The following is a 23073-nucleotide window of genomic DNA, read 5'->3' as shown; positions in this document are numbered from 1 at the left end:
ATTAGGAGTTGTCATTATTCAATTTCTTATTGGGTTACAAAAAGAACAATAAATAGACAACGAACAAAAATTCAATTAAAATTTGCGAGAAAACGCTGTCGACGCCATAAAGCCATACATGCTCCTTAAAAAACGTTCAACTGAGCCCCTCGCAAACGCCAATAGTATGGTATGCGACCTCTTATTTGTGATAATGGGTAACAAGTAGAGAAAAAAGAGAAAAAAGATAAAAATCAGAAAAAAGCAGAAAAAAGAAAAAAAAATAAAAAAAGGGGCAAAAAAGAGAGAAAAGAGAAAAAAGGGCAAAATTAAGTAATAAGAATGGATTTCTCAGAAACTATTATTTTCAAAATCATGAAAGCCATTAGCTACAAAATAAAATAATTAAAAAGGTTTGAAAATTCGTCCATAGGAAGTGCTTGAGTCCTTTAATTAATCAGAATATGTCTTACGTCTACAAAAAGTACATCAAATAAATAAAAAATCAGAAATTAGTTTAATTTTAGGGAAAATAATGATTTCGAAGCCGGTAATTTGAAAATTTAATTCGTTAGAAACCTTAGATTTTGTACTATTGCACGTTCCTTTGACTAAAATATTGTAAAATGTGACCTGTAATTACCGAAATTAGGTAGCAAGTTGAAGAATAACTAAAAGTTAAAATTTTTTTAATTTTTGAAAACAATTTATTTCAAAGTCCTGAAAACCATCAGTTATCCACTCAAATCGAAATATAGGCACCTTTATTCCTCCATCAAAAACCAATGAGACCTTTCAATATCGAGGACATTTCATACGAAAAAAAAGACCAAGTAAAAAAACAGTTAAAACCAAATGTAAAAAGTTGAAATTAATTCTCCGAGAAAGAGGTAACGAAGCAGTTAAAACCATAATCTATGCCTTCAAAGGTTTTTGAATTTTCAGATGTGCGTTATTTTGAACGCCAATAAAGTAGAATGTGAACTGTCAATCAGCTGATACTGTGACAAAACGAGTAAAAAATTGAGCGAATGCCTAAAAATCCAAAAAAAACGTGAAATGTAATGGTAACAAAAGCCCGAAAACCATAACGCAGCGTGAAAAACCGCAAAAAAATCAAATTTTAATTCAAAAGAAAGAAGAGGTGGAAGAACAATTCATTGTTCGCTGAGAAAAAATTGACAAAATTGACCCATCTTGAAATTGACCAAATTAAGAGCAAAATAGTGACAAAGTTCATTAAGCCATTACTTAATTGAAAATCAAACATTTTAAAAAACAAAATTGACAATAATCATTCGAATAAAGCAACTAGATACAATAATTTAACACTGCTTCGGAAGTCAATTAGACCTATCAACGGTAAGCTTTGATTTGAATTTTTCTGTTTTTTAATTAACATAAAATAATCGAACATTTTTTAAAAAAGACCAACTGATTACAATCTGAATTCTTTTTGAATTGTAACAGTTAAAAATTGGACCAAAATCAGTTTGCTTGTCAGCTCAATTGTTTCGAATAATATAGTTAGAAAAATTTAGTTAGTTGAAGGAACCAATACTAAATGTAGCGGTTGAGCTTACTAACTCAATTACCAAATTGAATGGCGCTTCCAGGCCATCTCAGGCCTTAAAGCTAGAATAGCGTGACAAGCGAAATTTAATGCTACATTCTACTGACGCCATACAGATTTGTTCAATTTCTTCAACATTTCTATTTAGCAACTATTATTAGTACGCGATCGTCATTCATGAAGTCAAACTATAACTCAAACTCGCACATATTCAGTTGCTTTTACTGACTTTAACGAAGCCTATCATAGTTTCAATATCGGTTTTATTGAAGCCAATGCAGGACTAAAAATTTGTTACCAAAGCGATTAATTGGAAATTCAGATAACAATTTTCTTTGCGTTCGCGCTTTTTTGTTACTTGATTAACCAAGTTCATCATAGTTCAAAATAGGTATTGAGTCTATTACCAGGGACTGTACTTCGAGATAATTTGAAATTTCGATTTATAAATTGAGTTATTAACAAAAACTCAACAAATATTCGATTGTTTCAATTTGAACTATTTTGTTATTCTGAGAGAAACAAGTTTGTTAAACAGCAAAGCAGAGCAATTAGTTATCAAGAGTAATTGTGCAACAAGTAATGCAACGGTAATCTACAGCATAGCGGATAATACAATCCACAAAACTTAACTGCAAAAACACAATAACCGGACAGATTTGAAACCACTGAAACGAACTGGGCGGTGTAAAGTTTTCCTTGACTTTGATAGGAGAGCAGCCGTTACATTTGGTCCGCCGACCCGGACAGTGGAAGGCAAACTGCTGTCCAATCTGATGAAGAGAGCACCAAAGGCACCACTCAAAGACAATCAAACGAATCAACATCGCAACGAATGTGAGGCAGAGCGAAAGGTGCGATTGCAATTCACAAAACACGTTGAAGAGTTGACCTCGCTTAACAGGAACAAACAGCAACGAGGCAATCTAAGCACAACTAGCAGAGAGGAGCTTCAATCAGCAGCTCAAAGGTACGACAACAAGTTCCAAATTTAGTGAAAGAAGTTAACACTAAAACAGGGGTTGGCTACAAAATAATTGAAAATTCAGATCGACCTAACAAACTAAAGGTCCCTCTACCAACAGACTGTTCACCTTCTAGAGTAAGAAATACCCAAGCAACTGCAGTGTCGAAACAAGCTTGTGCCCTACCAAGCAAATTTCGTTGAAGAACATCTGAAAGAAGCAAGGAAGTGCAAAGCAAGTTTGGACTATCATTGGCTTGCATATATAAGCAAGGGCACGCAACCAGAAATGAATGCAGAGCAAAGCAACGCAACCCAAGCAGTGAACCACAGCGAGAGCAACAACAACTAACCAACGGACAGCCCAGTTGCTCAAACAGTGCAAAATGCTACATTCTATTGAAGCCATACGGATTTGTTCAATTTCTTTAACATTTATATTTAGCAACTACTATTAGTACACAATCGTCATACATGGAGTTAAACTCAAACTCGAACTACCTCAACCACCAGCAAAACAATATCACGACTTAACAGTATTGCATCAGATTCTTTGCGACTGGATTGCGAATCAAACTGTTATTGATACAGAATATTCGACAAAACTTCTACATGGTTAACAAATTTCCCATGACATCAAATTTACACTGAAAAAAAGACGTTATGGAAAAGTCTTCACATTCTGTCGACATTATTATCTACAACCAATCAACAGTTGATTTTGACATGTAAATCCACGTGACTAGCAGCATAAAAGGAGCTTGAAAACTACCAAAAATCAGTTGAAACTCGTAAATTTGATTATATTAAACTGACATACAATGCGTATTGAAGCACATTTTCTTGAGCGGTAAATACTTGTTATCGTGTCTTGTTTCTGTAGATCATATTAGTGATTGTACAGTTTTAACTTTACTTTGACTTGTTGAAAAGAGAATTAACTTTGATATTCTCAATCTTTCTTTCTGAGGAACAAAGTTCCTATGTGAGAGAAACTTTGTGAAAAGCATAAAGTCAATTTCCCTTACTGGCTTTAACGAAGCCTACTCTAGTTCAACATTGGTGTTATTGAAACCAATAGAGAGACTTGATAACATTAAAGTTAGAAAAATATTATTCTTGTTCAGTTATAGTTACAGTAACTCAACCTTTTTCTGTAATCTTTGAAGCAGAAAGCTGAAACTTTCTAGAAGTAAAGCCAATTTACAAGGCCACAATTTGTTGGAATTAGATTTCCAAATTTCGGTTAATAGTTTGAATTAACTAACAAGAACTCAATAGCAAATTATTTTGCTTTTCTGAGAGAAACAACTTTGGTTATTCAGCAAAGCTGTGCAATTAGTTATCAAAAGTAATTGAGCAACAAGTAATGCAGCGGTATTCAAGAGTATAGTGGATAATACAGTTCACAAAAGTTAACTGCAAAAACACAATATCCGGACAGATTTGAAACCGCTGAAACGAACTGGGCGGTATAAAGATTTCCTTGACTTTGATAGGAGAGCAGCAGTTACTTTTGGTCCGCCGATCCGGACAGTGGAAGGCAAACTGCTGTCCAATCTGATGAAGAGAGTGCCGAAGGCACCCCCCAAAGAAAATCAAACGAATCAACAGCGCAACGCCAGTGCGGCAGAGCGAAAGTTGCGAGTGCAATTCACAAAACACGTTGAAGAACTGACCTCGTTTAAACGGAACAAGCAAAGCAAAAAGCAACCAGGCAATCCTAGCACAATCAGCAGAGAAGATCTTCAATCAACAGCTCAGAGATACGACAAGAAGTTCCAAGATTTATTGGAAGAAGTCAACACCAAAACAGGGATTGGCTACAAAATAATTAAAGATTCAGATCGACCCAACAAACTAAAGGTCCTCTACCACCAGACTGCTCACCTTCTAGAGGAAGAAATACCCAAGCAACTGCAGCGTCGAAACAAGCTGGTGTCCTACCAAGCAAATTTCGTTGAAGAACATCTGAAAGAAGCAAGGAAGTGCAAAGCAAGTTTGGACTATAATTGGCTTGCATATATAAGCAAAGGCACGCAACCAGAAATGAATGCGGAGCAAAGCAACGCAACCCAAGCAGTGAACGACAGCGAGAGCAATAAAAACTACCCAACGGACAACTCAGTTGCTCAAACAGTGCAAAATGGAGCAACAGCAAGTGGCCAAGAGACGGAGAATGTTTCGGAAACATCTTCAGCAAAGCAAAGGCAAGAGGAAAGGATGAAGAAATTCGATATCGAATTCAAAACCAAGATGCGACTGAAACAAGCGCGGTTCGATCGAAGGAGGCTAGACCTGGAAATGCAAATGAAGGAACTGGAAACCAAGTACAAACTACTGGAGGAAGAGCGCGAGCTAGAGCGCAAAATGAAGAGAACAGCATTAGAGAACGATGATGCTCGTTCCCAATCAACCAGTGCTCGAGAAAAATCACCCTTCAACTGGACCGCCAAGAAAAGAGATGTTTCAGACTGGGCCAGCAGGATCGACATCTTTCTAACACCAGAACGAACAACAGCTCGCTTCGAAGTAACCCCTGAAGTGAACAGGCAAAGTCACTTCTTACGATATCGCAGTTCACGAGACCGATCCTCAAGTGTTGAAGACCGGGGCGTTTCCCTCAGAGCTGGTTTGCTACGATACAACAGTGGGTACGTGGGTAGCAGTACCCTACCAAAGCTCAAGTTGAACAACTTCGATGGGAACCCCCTCGAATGGCCGGAGTGGTCTAGTATGTTCATTGCTACAGTGGATCAACGACCAATACCAGACTCAGAGAAGATGAGCCATCTGAAGACTCTACTGACAGGCAACAAAAGGTCAGCAATATCTGGAATGGGCTATGCTGGACAGTTCTATGGTGCTGCATGGAGCATTCTGGAGAGGAAGTTATGAAGGCCTCATGTGATCATTGATTGCACATCTGGAGAGTCTCCGCAAAGCAAGTCAGGTGAAACCACACAAATCAACAGATCTGATCAGTTCTCAGTTATTGTTTCGATCTTTGTGAATGTGCTCAAAGAGTACAAGCAGATTGGTGATCTGCAATCAAGCTCGACACTGTATATGGCAGTAGATAAACTACCCCAAGTTCTCAAAGAGAAGTGGTGGTTCTATGTTGATGATAAAGATGAATATTGGCCTGATCTGATTATGTTTGAGAAATGGCTATCAAGGATAGCAATCGGGCACGAAGGGTTTTCAGCGTTCAAGGGAGAGCGAAGAGAAGAAGACCGAAGAAGCACAAATAGTGACAAACGGTTCTCGAAAACGTCGAACTTCAGTGCAAGCTCCAACGTGAAAGAAACGAAGCAAACGCAAAGTGATCACTGTCCACTAGTTGATGGCACTCAAAAAATATGAAACTGTCCACTATTCAGGAACATGAGTGTGAATGATCGGTACGCAGCAGTGAGGAAGCAACGCTTATGTTACGGATGTCTAGGCAAAGGACATGCAATCAAAGATCGTAAAATCAATGCGTGCGGCATCAATGGATGCATCAAGAAGCACAACCGATTGCTACACTCAGAAAACCAAATGGACAAGGGCAATCACGCAGTCAACGTAAGCGCAGCAACAATCAACCAGAGTAACGAAGTTACTAGCTTTCTTCAGATAGTTCCTGTCGCAATACAGAGCGGTGGCAACAGGCTGAACACATATGCTTTGCACGATAGTGGATCAACGGTTTCATTCATCGATCAAAGTGTGCAAGAGAACTTACGGGCCCAAGGCACCGATGTGACGCTCAACATAGCTGGCATACACGGAACAAAGGATCTGAAGACAGAAAAGGTTCCTCTCAAAATAAAGGGACTACATTCAAAGGTGCATTCAATCGAAGCGTTTTTACACCCGTCAATCTCCTCTGGAAACACAAACTACAACTACGACAAGCTGAAGCAAAGCTTCAATCACTTGAGTGTTTTACCCAACAAAAACTTCAACTTGATGGAAGTTGGCATCATCCTTGGTCAAGATGCTTATGAGCTACAACGCCCATTGGACTATAAGATAGGAACACAAAGTGAACCTTTCGCCGTTCTAACAGAGCTAGGATGGGTAGTCAGTGGACCCATGACGGGCAAAAGAAGACAAAATGTTTGTCATTTCGCCTTCACTGAAGATGTGAAAGTGGCTGAGAATATCCAAACCTGGTGGGACATAGAAACCTATGCTTCCAAAATCAACGTCGTCAGTCAGTCAGAGAAGGAACTGCAGGCACGAAAGATGCTAGAGAGTACGACAAAGTTCTCAGGCGAGCGGTATGAAGTGGGAATGCTGTGGAGTGAACCAGAGCCAAACCTACCGAACAACTACAGCTCAGCCTTGGGTCAGCTTTACTCACTGGAGCGAAGATTCCAAAGGGACCCAAACCTGAAGAATTTGTATCAACAGTCAATAGATACAGATGTAGAAAAAGGATTCGTAAAGATATTGGACGGTTCCGAAGTGAAAAGCACTTTCGGGAAAGAATGGTATTTGCCACATCATCCAGTGCTAAACCCGAACAAGCCCGGCAAAGTAAGACGTGTTTGCAATGCTGCCTCAAAGTACAAAGAAGTATGCCTTAATGATAAGCTACTAGCAGGACCTGATCTGCTACATGGGTTGATTGGAGCATTATTCAGATTCCGTGAAGGACCAATAGCCCTGACAGCTGACATCGAATCGATGTTTCTACAAGTGCAAGTTCCCGAACAGGATAGAAGTTGCTTGCGGTTCTTATGGCGTCCAAGAAATAACGAACCTGTTCAGATATACGAATATCAGCGTCATGTATTTGGAGCTAAAAGTTCTCCAACTTGCGCAAACTATGCTCTCAAGCGAGTGGGACTGGATAACTTCTACATGGACGATTTCATCAAATCAGTAGAAACCCCTGAAGAATCAATTGAAGTCTTCAATCAACTACAACCTCTTCTCTCACAACATGGATTTGAATTGAAGAAGTGGATAAGCAACGACGACGCAGTTACCGAAGCAATCCCAGAAGACTTGAAGTCAATCAGCAACACGAAGCAAGTCGAAGTGGAACCCAGTACGGAGGGATCCTCAGTGCTAGGACTACAATGGACCGTTACTGATGATAGCCTTCAATTATGTAGAGGTACCAACAAGAAAGTGGAAATCCCTATAACCCAGAGGAAAATTTTGTCACTGGTATCTTCAGTATTCGACCCGATCGGATTGTTTGCTCCGTTCAGTGTCCATATGAGACGACTTCTGAAAGGCATCTGGACTAAGAATGGACAACATTGGGACAACGAAGTGGAGCCTAGTGAAGAAGAAGAATTCCTGAGATGGAAAGAACAACTTCCAATAGTGGCTGAAACAAGCATCGATAGAAAGTACTTCAACAGAGAGAGAGAGAGAGACAAAACCGAACTTCATGTGTTTGCCGACGCATCTGAAGACACAACGTGTGCAGTGGCCTATCTACGTTCACAACCAATGGAATACTCAGCTGACTTAGCATTTGTCATTGGAAAATGCAGTGTGGCACCGATGAGGCATCTTTCAATACCCCGATTGGAATTGCAAGCGGCAGTCATGGCAGTGAGGTTGAAAGAACAGATAGTCAAGGAATATGAAATGAAAATAAATAGTTACAGTTTTTGGTCAGACGCAACTACGGTATTGCAGTGGATACACAGTTCCAATCGTAAACAACAAGTGTTTGTGGCCAATCGAGTGGCTGAGATACTGGATACAACCGATGTTTCACAGTGGAAACATGTGAGCGGTATCAACAACCGAGCGGACATTGGCACCAGAGCAATCAACATTGAAGAACTCACGAGAAGTGAGTGGCTCACTGGGCCGGCCTGGTTGAAACGACCAGAAAATGAATGCCCAGAGCATGTGAACCTAATCTTTGCATCAGATGAAAAGAATATACCCTCATCAGTCTTCATGATACAGGCTGAAGAGAAGAAAGCTGTTATTCAGTGCGAACGATTCAGTAATTTTAAGACTGGTTTATACAGTGGCATACGTACAGCGAGCATTGAACAAACACAAAACAGCAACACTTGTAGTCAGCATCGAAGAAAGAGAAAAAGCAGCAGCAACAATCTTCAAGCCACTACAACAAGAACAGTTTGGTGAAGAGATGAAATCTCTGAAAACTGAAAAGGAAATCCCAAAAGGCAGCAAAATCCTACAATTCTCCCCTTTTTTAGACGAAGAAGGACTTCGAGCCAAAGGCAGAATAGGCAAAAGTCAATTGGATTTTAAAGCAAAGCATCCAATTTTGCTATATTGGAAACACCACGCGGTTGAATTATTCTTGCGAAACGAGCACAAGGACAATCAACGCGAGGGCACTGAGCATGTAAGAAACATTGTTCAGCAGAAGATTTGGATCCTAGGCATACGGAACGCCTTAAGATCAATCAAGAACAAGTGCGTTACCTGCAGAAAGGGCAGAGCACAGACGATAGCACCAGTAATGGCAGATCTACCCGAAGAACGGTTAGATGCTTCAACAGCCTTTATAAATGTTGGAGTGGACTACTTTGGCCCTTTCATTGTGAAGATTGGGCACAGGAACGAAAAACGATGGTGTTGTCGCTTGACTTGTCTAACTATGAGAGCGGTGCATATAGAAGTGGTACCCAAGTTGGACACAGAAAGTTGTCTCAATGCAATAATGAGATTTATTGCTCGAAGAGGTAAACCAAGTACAATCATCAGTGACAACGGGACAAATTTTATTGGAGCTGAAAGAGATTTTGCAGAGTACGTTGCGGCATGGAACAAAGAAGGGATCCAAGAACATCTAATTCAACAAGGAATCAGGTGGAAGTTCAACCCACCCGCAACACCCCACTTTGGAGGAGTTTGAGAGCGGTTGGTGAGAAGTTGCAAGAAAACAAGGTATGCAGTGTTGGGGAACAGATCAGCCACCGAGAACTTTCTTTCAACAACGATGTGTATTGTTGAACAGACGTTGAACGCGAGACCTTTGACTCCAGTCAGTTCAGATGTTAATGAACTAGAAGCATTGACCCCCAATCACTTCTTGCTTGGCAACAAGAACGTTTGCTTACCCTAACTAACATGCGCGGAAGAATTTGTTGATCATCGAAAGCTCTTTCGACAAACTCAAGCCTATTCAAATCTCATATGGGACAGACTTCGTAAAGAATATCTGCCAACTCTGAATAATCGGCAAAAATGGCGATCTACGGCGAACGAAACCCTCAAAGAAGGCGATCTCGTTTGGTTGATCAAAGATAATGATAAGCGTGGATATTACAACCTAGGTCGAGTTACGGAGACCATCGATGGGTCTGACGGTGTGATTCGATCAGCGATAGTTCGAACAAACGACGGAGTGTAAAAGAGACCAGTAGTGAAGCTTGCCCCAATACTAACTGGAAAAGATGTTTTCGCGATGGAAAACAGGGCCGGCGATGTGGGGGCTGAGCTTACTAACTCAATTACCAAATTGAATAGCGCTTCAAGGCCATTTCAAGCCTTAAGTCTAGAATAGCGTGACAAGCGAAATTTAATGCTACATTCTACTGAAGCCATACAGATTTGTTCAATTTCTTCAACATTTCTATTTAGCAACATTTATTAGTACGCAATCGTCATTCATGAAGTCAAATAATAACTCAAACTCGAACTACCTGAACAACAAGCAAAACAATACTACAACTTAACAGTATTGCATCAGATTCTTTGCGATTGGGTTGCGACTCAAACTGTTATTGATACAGAATATTCGACAAAACTTCTACATGGTTAACAAATTTCCCATGACATCAAATTTACACTGAAAAAAAGACGTTATGGAAAAGTGTTCACATTCTGTCGACATTATTATCTACAACCAATCAACAGTTGATTTTCACATGTAAATCCACGTGACTAGCAGCATAAAAGGAGCTTGAAAACTACCAAAAATCAGTTGAAACTCGTAAATTTGATTATATTAAACTGACATACAATGCGTATTGAAGCACATTTTCTTGAGCGGTAAATACTTGTTATCGTGTCTTGTTTCTGTGGATCATATTAGTGATTGTACAGTTTTAACTTTACTTTGACTTGTTGAAAAGAGAATTAACTTTGATATTCTCAATCTTTCTTTCTGAGGAACAAAGTTCCTAAGTAAGAGAAACTTTGTGCAAGGCATAAAGTCAGTCTCCCTTACTGGCTTTAACGAAGCCTACTCTAGTTCAACATTGGTGTTATTGAAACCAATAGAGAGACTTGCCAACATTAAAGTTAGAAAACTATAACAGTTATAGTTACAGTAACTCACCCTTTTTCTGTAATCTTTGAAGCAGAAAGCTGAAACTTTGTAGAAGTATAGCCAATTTACAAGGCTACAATTTTTTGGAATTAGATTTCCGAATTTCAGTTCATAGTTTGAATTAGTAACAAAAACTCAATAGCAAATAATTTTGCTTTCTGAGAGAAACAACTTTGGTTATTCAGCAAAGCTGTGCAATTAGGTATCAAGAGTAATTGAGCAACAAGTAATGCAGCGGTATTCAAGAGCATAGCGGATAATACAGTTCACAAAAGTTAACTGCAAAAACACAATATCCGGACAGATCTGAAACCGCTGAAACGAACTGGGCGGTGTAACTTTTTCCTTGACTTTGATAGGAGAGCAGCCGTTACACTAAAAGCTGCGATTTTGATATTCATAGAGTAAATTTAGCAAAAAACGGCAAAATTTTAATTCCACGCTACTTTCAATAGAAGTGAAAAAATGAAATAGTCCCTGTGCAGTTTACAAAGGTTGTGTTAGTTGTTTATGGTTGTGTAATTCCGGCCAAATTAATCAAAGTGGACTAAAAAATCTTTTTTTTTCGGGCAATTTTTGATGAAAAAGGCTGATTTTTGAAACACATAGCCAAAATTTTAGCCAAAAAAATTGATTAAAAAAGTCAACAGTACAAATTTCTCCTTAAAAAAATTACAGTACTATTGTTTACAAAGTTAAAATCTTTTAGCAAAAATTGACAAAGTTTTAGGCAAAATTCCAAAAAATGAGAAAAAAACGCAAATCGGCCTAATAAATAAAAAAAATTAAACCACGATAACTCGCTCTAGCAAGCAAGAACCTTTTTAAATGTATATTCTACGCTGAACAGCTTTCTTTATTGATACCACTCACAGCTCTCTACGATGAAAATGTCGATCGTCGAAATTGACTGAAGAAAATAAACCAGTTGAGCATGTAGTCCCTCTCCCCTCAAAAATTATAGCCAAAAGACAATGTCTGTATTTAAAAGAAAATACAACAACAAAATCAAGATGGCATCAGACGTAACCTAAAATTTATGAATTAAACTGTGCTGTACAAATAAAATAACGGGACCCGGCTTCAATCAGACAATGAAATTCGACACAAAATGGCAGAAAGGACAACGTTGAAAATGAAAACTCTCATTTTTGAAAACCCATATTTCTTAAGCGATTAAAACCATTGGAAATAATCATTTTTTCCTCAGGAGGTATATTGAGGAATCAATTGAGACCTCTTCACTTTTATTTTTTGAAGAAGCAATTGAGTAACGCCATTATCCACAAATTGTGATTATAACAATAACAAGAACAAGATCAGTCGAAATATCAAATAATTTAATAGGAAAATGGTGTTTCAATTGTTAAAACCACCAGAAATTCACTGAAGGCACTAAATAGGTTCAGCTGCGCATTCCTATTGTTTTAACGCAATCAGGGCCTGCAGCCCCTTAGAGTGATCTGATGGCAAGAAAACAAATAACAACCTCAAATATGAGCAGATATCCAAAAATTGTGTTTTTAAAAAACTAAATCGCGTATTATCAAACCTATCCAACTTTAGTTGAAAACAAAACACATATGAAAATGAAAAATCAGCCGGCTAGAAAAAGGATGCAATCTGTTTGTACAGATGCTAGGTAAATATTGACAGAAGTAAAATAAAAAGTCGCAGAAATTAAAATTCACCGATAAAAAATATCAAAGTCAAACAACAATTAACTTTCATTTAAAAACAAAACCCGATCATCCTGCAGCTCCTAGGGAAACTAGAGGGGCTTGTTACTAGAGGGACTAAAACTTATGGTTAAAAAACAAAAACAAATATAGACCTAAATCCAAAGTTCAAAAACAGTTTTACGAAGCTACATTATTGAAGACACTAGAATTAAGAGACATTAAAAACCAATTAAATAAAGCAATTATAATTTAGAAAACCGTTGTATGGTTCTATAAGAGACGACCGGTCAGAAATGGCACTAAGTTCAAATTATAAAAAATATCAGGAACAAAAAGGTTAGATTCAACATCCTTTGTTTGAAGTTATTATAATTTGAAAGTCAATAAAACCCTTAGCTACACAATGAGATCATTACATTTTATCATTTAAACATCTAGAGGAATGCATTGAGATCTTTTATCATCCGAATTATGTCGAACAAGTAAAAAGGACGACAAATAATGATAATAAAAATTAATCTAAAATGATTTTTGCTAGGGAAAGATTTCGGTGAGATTTGTTGCTTCATTTAAAAACGTATTAATTGGATAATTTGTCAAGTCAGCAAAAAAATAACCTCAAAAATTGCGCAAACTTGTGAAAATCAGAAGTATTTATTTTTTTAAACTGGTAGCACCAAAACCACGAAACCCTTAGTTAAAAACAATACCAACATAAAAATCAAATTTGATCCCAGATAATAAACAAAATTAAGTCTGTTTTTATTGAGACCTAGCCACAAGTCAACAGAAGTAAAATAAAAATTATACAAAGTTCAAAAATTCGCTGTTAAAAAACAAAGAGTTACAAAGTCAAAAAGCATCTAAATATCAAAAACAAACATTGTTCAGTTTTATTAGAAACAATTAAAGAAGCCAATTGATTTTAGTTGATTAGAGAGACTAATTCTGGTGCCTCCATAAATTCTGGTCTCTCCAAAAGCTATTTAAGTCGAAATACAAGAATTTGATTTACGTTTACAAAAAGGAATTGGAAAGCAATAAAAACGATGAGCTCATTCTGAGAATCTAACCTATGGTATGTTCAGTTGAGTTGATGTTCATGTCAATGAAGCTAGCATCGACTGGACCTCTATTGGAATTTATTATTGCCCGCAAAATAGATAAAAGAAAAAAATACAAAGAATTGTCGAAAAAAGAGGATCCATGAAGAGAACAAAGCTAGCCCTGTGAAATCTGTGCATCCGAATAAAACACAAAACTCTTCCAAATATATGAAAACAGATAACTTGGCAAATGAAATACTTCAATATATCAACAATAAATGATGCACTTTGAATAAATTTTGATTAAATGAGCTGAAAACGGAAAATGTTTCAAGTAAAGAGTTTTCTTAAGTTTAACTCTTTTAGTTTAAAAATAAAGTGTCAGCAGTTTTGAGGTCTCCATTTTCGACAACTTATCTTTTCGGACAACTCTATTTTCCGGCTAAAAATGCAAACTTAGCGCCATTTTTGATGAAAAAGTCTTAAAATAAAAATTCTAAGCAAAAATTTCACCCAAAAATGTCGGAAAAAAGTATGCAGCTTCCTTCCACTATCTGTAAGTAAAACCAATCACACTATTGCTGTCAATTGTAATTTCGTCTTTTTCAACACTTTCATTGAAAAAAAAGAAACAAAAAACTTATTCTGTCATAACTGTGGCAGACAAAAAACAGGGATGGGAGAGTGTATAAAATCTGTAAGAATTGTTCATAAAGTAAACACGCGTTGATAACCGGTAGTTATCAATGAAGATATTGCAAGTTTTCACGACGTAAATTTTTGGCAGAAAAAAGTCATTTTTGCCGAAGTCTCCCTCAAATCTCTCCATTTAGAAGACATTTTTGTTACCAAAATGCTGTAAAATGATAAAGACCTTACAATTTCAGGCTACGTGATTTTTTACGTAGAGACCAAAAAATCTTTTAAATGAATTCATTGTGGTATTGAAAACAGGGTAGGAAAAAACATAAACCGACTAACGTTCGACAAATTGATCTCGAGCGACAAGCGGAAACATTTAATTCAGAAGAATTCACAGCAGGAAAAAATCTCTATGGGTGCAAACGTTCCCACTCGGGAGTTATTCGAACCCGCAACCTCCATTATCATAAACTAAAGAATAAACTTTTCCACTTGTCTATCAGGCCTTTATTCAATCCTAATTTACAGTCACTTCTCGTTTTAGCAGCGTACACTTAAGAGCAATTTAGGTCAAGCAAAAAAAATCAAGAAATTGGTCGTGAAAAGTTACTCAAGAAGTGAACGCGGAAGAGTGTTCCCCAAAGAAACGGTTAAGCAAAAGTTTTGCGTCAAAAAGCACTCAACGGCTTGCAATAGTTACTTCTAATTTCGTTCGAGAGCAAATAAACGAAAAATAGGATAGAAAAATAAACTTTTCTTTCTTTATTAAAAAAAGAGAAGACCTAATTATATGCAAATAAATAAGAAAACAATTATTTGTAAAACTCTAACACTTATCATATTCAAAAATTTAATTGATAATCTTGCTCAAAATAAAAGCCATACTTCACACGAAAACGCTCATCTTGCGACCTTCATCAAAAATGACCATCGTTGCATGAAATTTTAAGATACGTTTTGTCATCAAATTACAAACATAGCTGGCACGTTGCCAGAAAATAGCCGCAATAACTTCATAGATCTGTAGTCTCAAAAAGAAGGTTAAAAAGACAGACCAAAAAAGAAATTTATTCTTTTCATTAGGGGCTGAGATGTTTAAATTTTGATTGAGAACCTGCATAACTTACTGCTGTTTCTATTAGTTGCTCTTAAAAAACCTTCAATTAGAGTGACAGGCACTCATTTGATCTTATCTCTTTGAATTAAAGCAAAGAAAAGTCAATTTCAGAGTGAGGAACTCATTTTTGAGAGTGAGGTAAGTCACTTGTGACCAAAAATTTAATCACGCGAATGAACAAAAAAAACTAGCTCCACTAAGAGTGAAAAATGACATCACGCACGCAATTCAGTTGAAATTGCATGAACGAATGAACAAAAAGCAGATTCGAAGTGGTTTTGACGTCTTATGGTCGTAACAAAAATCGTGACAACGAAATAAATAAAAAAAAAACCAAGAGAAGGCCAATAACAGCCTCAGCTATGGCTTTGCGGCTATTAATAACTTACCGCATCACGAATCACTATTTCTTAGTAGTCTTATGGCGGTCATATATGATGACATAATAATCATATGCTGGTTTTTGCAAGGTCCTTGTATAATTGCTTGAAAATCATCAATTAATCTGTACGATTACAAGAACCTCATACGTATTTCTCGAAATATGAGAAGTGACAAGGGAAAACATTTAATGCTATGATAATGGACCCACGTTTCTTCCCTGCGACTGAATGTCTGAACTCTTACAAGGACAAAAAACCCAAAGTACATCTCAAAAATTTAACTTCAAAAATGTTTGTATGATGCATTCCGATTTTTTCTCAAAAACAAACAATTAACTAAAAACAACAGTTCAGTTCTCAAAAACAAACGATCAAAGAGAAACAACAGTTATGATTGCAAGGCTCTGGAAGAGGAAGAGATATTTTAACTTTTATAGGCTTTTTAAATTTAATTTGCCTTGCAACTGTTTATTGCTTTGTATTTTAAATTTATTTTTAAAATTTTAATTTAATTTGCTTTGCAACTGTCTATTGTGAGATTATCTCAGATCTATCCAATCAAACTGGAATCCAATACAAACCTTATTCCAGCTGAAGTTATTGCAATTGTGACAACGATCTCAAATACTTTTTACGTAAAACCATTTGAAGCTCAAGAAACTTAAGATTGCAGTTTGTCTTTGAAACCTAAACGCTCTACGGATCACTATGAAAAGTCAAACTGGTTGAAAACTATCAACCCAGTGGTGGTTCCCTATCTCTATATTCTACTTAACAGAATTTTGGAAGAAGAAAACATTCCAACTTTTTAAAAAATAGCTAAGGTAATACTACTACACAAAAGTGGAATCAGGACCAAAGAGATCAATTACCGACTAATTGCACTGACTCCAGTACTGTCTGAAGTATTTGAAAAGCTTTTAGCAAGGAACATTACAGAGTTTTTAGAAAATTATATATAGTCAATGTTGAACAAAATGGCTTCAGGGCGAAAAGAAGCACAGTTGATGCAATTTTAAAACTGGTAGAAAACATAAGATTGTCTTCAAACTTCCAGGCAACTTTCTTTGACTTTGCGTAGGCATTTGACACCGTAGACCATAAAATTCTGATCCTTAAGCTTGACAAATTAGACTTCCGTGGCCCAATAAACCGAATTCTTACTTCCTACCTCACTGGTCGAGAACAATATGTTGAGTTTAACCAATCTACATCTACTTGTTTACCAGTTTTTTGTGGAGTACCTCAGGGGTCTCTTTTATGACCACTTTTGTGTTTAATCTACATTAATGACCTTCCCGCTTTGCAAACTAAAAGTCAGATAGTCCTCTTTGCCGACGATACGGCTCTCAGTGGTAAACTAGGCGCTGGCACGGCAGAAGATATTGAAAAATATCAAACTGGTTGGCTCGAAACAGTCTTTGTCTAAATAAAACAAAAACTAAAACACTTATTTTTGGTAAGTTAGCAGGCACCAATCAGGCTAAGCAGTTTGTTCCAAATAGTCAAGTAAAGACTTCTGCAAAGTTTTTGGTTCTCGAAATAGACCAAAAATTGAGTTTCAAGGAGCATGCAAATCAGTTGCTGAAAAAAACTGCCAAAAGTGTTCCGTTGCTGTATCAACTCAATAAGTTTTTGCCTTCTTCGGCATTGTTTAGAGCTTATAAATCCATTATTCAGCCAATCTATCAGTACGGCATACTGGTGGACAGTACTGCTGATAAAAAGTGATGGAAAAAATTGAAAATCAACAGAAACTGTTGATCCGAATTAATTTTAAAGAAAGTTCGAATCGAAAATCAATTTGCGATCAAAATACAAAATACCATTAGTGAGGTAACGTCATATCTACGAGCTTTTGAAGCTTCTGGCAGATGTTTTAGGACAAACACATGCCCATCCAGAGGTTAATAGCTACATTAGCCCCAAAAATTCACACACTTTTTGATCCGGAGAAAGAAATAAACTTTGTGAAAACTGAAATAAGACTTACAAAACAAAATAAAAAGTCCAATAAAGTTCGCGTCAGGATCCTCAGCAATGTTTTAGTGAAGTATGACATAAGTGTATTAAAAATATTCTACTACTTGGCAAAAAACAATTAGACTCTTATTTGCATGGTATTAGAGATGTCTACATATATGAGAATCCATAATTACTCGCTATCTTTTCGTAACAGAAATGCTCTCAAAATATATCAAGACGCCGGAGAACGGACAATAATAGTCTAATGGTGCTCTTGCAAACTGATAATAGTTTACTGATTGTTTGTTTATTCTGTCATTTGGTATCAGTTTGAGAACGAATTTATTATATATAAACAATGTTAATTTCAACGAATTACAGGAAAAATAGTTTTCTGGCATACGAAATAGTTTTATTATAAATTTACCATAGAATCTTATGTGTGTGTTGGCTACCTCCACTGAATCTATGAGACACGAATACAATCCCCCCACTGTTTTAACCACTTTAAACATGAAGTTCTTCGGGTACAGCACGTCTGTGCCCACAGAGCTCGGATCAATCTGAAATCATAGGTCAGGAAAATAACAATAGAGCACTGCATATAGCAATAAGACAAATAGCCATAATTTAAAACAGTAGTCGAAATTCTACATTAAGATTACAACAAGCAATCCGGCTCGCAAGCTAATAGTACAAGGATTTTGCTGGTTTTCAGTTTTAGTTATCGGGTCATCAAGTACTGTGGCAACAATAAAGAAATGTTGAGATTAGCTGCTAAAGTTAGCTAATGCTTCCATATTTTTGGGTCTCTTGGGTCAAGTTGCCTCTATTACACTTATTCGTGGCTCAGTCACAATAATAATTTCAAGATTTTCGATTAAATTAAGCAGGATAGATCCGTGAAATAGTTTTCATGTAATTTGATAATGAGAGCGGGCCTAAAAGTTGTAGGGGGGGGGGGGGGTTAAAGGGCGCTTAAGCTAAGCAGAATAGATCCGTGGAACAGTTTAATATTTCTAATTATGATAATTACTGAGACCTTTCAGCTAAGGGTCATAAAACGAACCGTGCTTGTGAAAATTTGCCCATCTGGGCTCCTGAGAGTGACACTTGAAGAGTGAAGTCTTCGGCTGGCTGAGGAGTAGTCCACAGCGGATGGTGTCTCTATAGAACAGATGAACTTAGTGGAGGCACCTGGATTTGCACGGATGTTGTAGAAGTGTAGTACGCGGTTACGAGTACCTGTAAACAAAAAAGTTAATGTAAAAATATAAATATAAATCAAGTACTGGAGTTAAACCAGTATTTTTGAAAGCCTATTGCGCTATTTTTGTCCTGGGTTGGAGAGGAGAGCATTTATATGACTAAACTGTACTTTGTTGTAAATATTGATAAATTATTTATAAACTTTATACTGCTTTTGTTAATATGATTAACTTGTAAATAATTTTGACGCCTATTGCGTAATTAACAATATTGAGAAACTGCCAGTTGTTGGGTACCATTGTCTGAGGTGTCTTGATTGAATATACAAAACAATTTGAAACCATTGCCTCTAGTCCGTTATACATGGCCAGAATCAACAGAAAAATCAAATGTGGAGTGCAGAAAGAGTGAAAACACTTCAATGTGTCAGTTGTAATACTCTATGTAAAGACAAAGGTTCTGTTCTCTGAAAGAGATAAGTCGTTAACTAATGGAAAACAGAAGAAGTAACAGAAATTCTATTGTGCTTTTTCAGTTTTAAATCAAAAATTTGCGGACGCTTATCTGGTTAGATTATTGTCAGAATTTTACATGAGATAACCGTCGCAATCTCGCATCCCAGCAGATAACCATTATATACGAGAATCTGAGCAGATAACCAATATTTGCAGGAATCTTAGCAGATAACAGTCCTGGGTCGATTAGGGTAACAATTACTCCAACTGGTCTGAAACTGGTTAGGGTATGGCTTATAAAACATTCCGTTGTTTTTCTTTGGCGAATTGTTTATTAAAGTAGACTCTAACTCATTTGGCAGTTGGGTCCAGTGTATCCCTCCTCGCACATCTGACACTTGGTCTCAACTGACCCCTCCTGGCAGAAATCTCCTGGACACTTGCCAGTGTCCGGATCACAGGTTGAGCCGTTCAGACAGTGACACTTCTGAGAACAATCCGGGCCAAAGGTTCCAGGATCGCACGCTAAAATCAGCAACAATCCAATGAATCCAATGTATCTGCTTTTGTCAATAATCCTAGTCGATTGACAAATTATGAAAAGTTAAACAAAAGCTGTCGTCTTCTGAATTTCTAACTAGGCCAACAGTGAGGGGACTCTGTCGCCCAGAAGATCGATCAAATATAATAAGCCAAATGTTTTGAATTGGTGAAGCAAGCGTTACTTTGTTACTCTGCAATTTCCCCTCTTCCACTCTTGTATGCTGTTGCAAGTTAGATTGCCTTGAAATAAGTTAATTCACACTTGAGCTCGTAATATCAATTCTGATTCTATGGATAACAACGGTAAGAGAATTACTTGCACATCAAAGGAAAAGACGAATTCAAGACAACTTATAATAGTAATTAAAATAATATTACCAATATCCGTGGTTCACTTCCCAAATGAACTAAATCAAAACGCTCACAGTATCCTAACTGGTCTTGCAATTACAAATCTTTCAAAGTTTAGTCCCACTAAACTAACTACTTTCTCTCGCTTGATCAATACCAAACTTCTGAAGTTCTCCCAAAAACTCCAAAATCTGTCTCTCTCTCTCTCTGTGTGTGTGTGTGTGTACCTTCAATTTATACTCTACCAATACGCTCTTATCTTAAGCAAACAAACCTTAATCTCTTAAGTAAACATTGCAACTTACACTTGCAATCTGTCACATTCCGTAGGAGGGCTTTGTTTGCTATGCAAGCAAACCAATAGCAAATTATGCTCTGTCATTCAACTGCTACCAACCATTGTTCAACTTTCTTCTTATCTTAAGTAGACGACCTTTGGACTCATATAAACAAATCCACTCCACTTTATCTCATCTTAATTAAATACACTCTTGGAACTTAAGTAAACACCATAAGTCATTTTGACTGATTGATACATCCGCAGGAGGAGTTCCCTTCACTAAACAAACAGATTAACGTCAACGTCCGCGGTCCTTATCGCCCTTATTTGCGCACACAAAGTTGGCGCCAAGTTAATTTCGTCGCTTTTGTTATTCAAAGACTATTGGTCTCCATGTGTAAATATACCGCTAGTTCATGCTCGCTAAAGCTAAAACAATGGCTTGGTATGCTTTTCCCGGTATTCCGTGCAATTCCCCATACAAAAATTAGTCAGAAACCAAAACTTCCCAAAAACCCAAAAATTTGACCTCTAGAGGTCAATTAGGGGTCAATAGTCAAAGATGAAGGGTCACTTTGGTAAAAACAACCATTGGCGCGGAAAGTCCTACCATAGTTACACCTACCCACCAATTTTTATGACCTAACTCCTAATAGAACACGAGCAATGACCGCGCACACTTTTCATCGACCTCCCGGATGACCCCAAATTTCCAAACTTAATAACTTGCGAAGTAGTAGTCGGAACGTCTTCGGGTAAAGTTTTATAGTAACTATAGGGTGCCATCAACTTGCCTGCCAAGTTTCATGACCAACGGATCAGCCATTGCCAGTCGTTTGCAATTTGAAAATTTTTTACGAGTCGTGGGTGCCGAAACCCGAAAAATCCGAGTTCGTCAAAATTGACCGGGGTGGTTATTTTTTGTCACTAAATGTCTCAGGTTATCATATTAAAACTGTTTCAAAGTCATTCGGCCGCTCAAAAAGGCCGATTTCCGGTTTTCGGCACTCGGGTCGTCCCGAAGCACCGGCTTCCGGTCGGAATTTGGGAATAAAAATATCACCAATCGAAAGCCCTTGAAAAGTTACACTAACCCTCCAAAAATCATATGGCTCCTACCAATACTCCACGAGCAATTCAAATTTTACGTTCCGCAGCACGGGCGTGCGCTAGTTCCGTGCAGGTTGGTGTGGGGTCAAATCTGACCTCAGATTCGGATTCCTCGTACCCAAATTAGTCCATCCCCCAATTTTCAGGTCAATCCGATTTCAACTTTTAGAGAAATTACTATTTCAATTTCAGTGTTAACTATTTTTAGTGAAAACTGCCTATTCTTATTTCAAAATGCTAATAAATTTCTCCCACAACTTCTTAAACCCTTCCCATGATCATGTGCTATATTACTCTGGACTTAATACCCATTGCAACCCTTAGTTCCACGTGTATCATACTCGAACAGTCATTTTTTCGCTCAAAATATCGAAAACCTTCAAATCACGCCACTTCCGGTGTTAATAGCTCGGAGTTAGGTGGTCGGATTGGCCCGAAAGGTATACCAGCCGGAGAGGATAATTGGGTGTACCTCACATTAAAATTTCATAAGCGTCCGCTTAATATAACCCCCACAGTCGCAGGGCACCAAGTTCGGCTACCCCCCTTATCTTTGTCACTTCAAAATAGCACATTTTACTTCAAATTGAATTTCCAATTCTGTTCAAAGAATCTAGTTCACTTCAAATTTTTGCTCTCTAGTTTTCTTCTAAATTTAAATCACTCATTTGGAATTTGGCCTGATGCTCAAATACAACTTTGCTAATTAATCAAAATATACGACAGCTCAATATGCATTTGTTCATCAATTTGTTTGTTTAAGAGATATCACTCAACTACCCTCTCTGGCGCCTTCGAAACAATAACACTTTACGAAAGAACGCTTATTTCAAACACCTAATTAACTTGTCTAACTTGAACTAAATTATCTGATTTAACTAGCGCTATCTGGTTATGAAATTTCTATTGAGTTTATTCTTATGCTTTCTACACTCCTCCCTCCTAGATTATTATTCTCCCGAATAATTGCAAAGCCTTATCCTTTGACCCGATTAACTTACTCCTACGTACTTTAACCATAGTCGATCTAGTGAAGTGAGCCACTTATATTTAGCTCCGGGTTAATACAAACTAACTGCAGCAAAGTTTGAATAGCGGCTGATTAAATCAGATTTGAAAACTTTTGCATTTTCACTTTTTAACATATTATACCTAACTCATCAACATTGATTTTTGATCAAACCCTATTGCCTCTGACATATATCCACCCCGGGAACCCCAATATCACTAAAAAATCAAATCTAAAAATAGATCTACCAAATCAACACATTTCCCTAAATCATCTTTTTTTTTGAAAAAAAATTTCGTAAGGCTATAGTGCTTGATCAACTTGTCCGAACAAAATAGATTTAAAAAATGTAGACAAAAATTGGGTATAAAGGCTTGAATAACTTAGCTGCCAACGTCCCTCATCATACACTCGTGCACCAGTACATGAAAACCTTCTTCCTCTGATGCTTGAATGGATGTCTACTTCTTCCACTGTAGCTACCATTTCT

At 37.2% G+C, this 23073-nt stretch overlaps 1 protein-coding gene across 1 annotated transcript in view; it reads right to left on the bottom strand.

The window, feature by feature from the left end:
* The window catches only part of LOC142338101 (uncharacterized), a 143786-nt gene that overhangs the window by 35852 nt on the left and 84861 nt on the right, over positions 1 to 23073 (bottom strand). The window contains exons 13-15 of the mRNA XM_075387732.1: positions 19642 to 19815; positions 18696 to 18871; positions 18054 to 18189 (exon numbers count right to left, since the gene is read on the bottom strand). Coding sequence (XP_075243847.1) covers positions 18054 to 18189; positions 18696 to 18871; positions 19642 to 19815 — 486 coding nt within the window. The remainder of the gene's footprint in view (positions 1 to 18053; positions 18190 to 18695; positions 18872 to 19641; positions 19816 to 23073) is intronic.

Source organism: Convolutriloba macropyga, chromosome 4 (assembly GCF_964194025.1).
Source record: "Convolutriloba macropyga chromosome 4, txConMacr16.3, whole genome shotgun sequence".
In the NCBI taxonomy this organism is placed as follows: domain Eukaryota; kingdom Metazoa; phylum Xenacoelomorpha; order Acoela; family Convolutidae; genus Convolutriloba; species Convolutriloba macropyga.
Note: the sequence above shows the minus strand (reverse complement) of the source record. Positions and strands in the feature narration are given on the sequence as shown.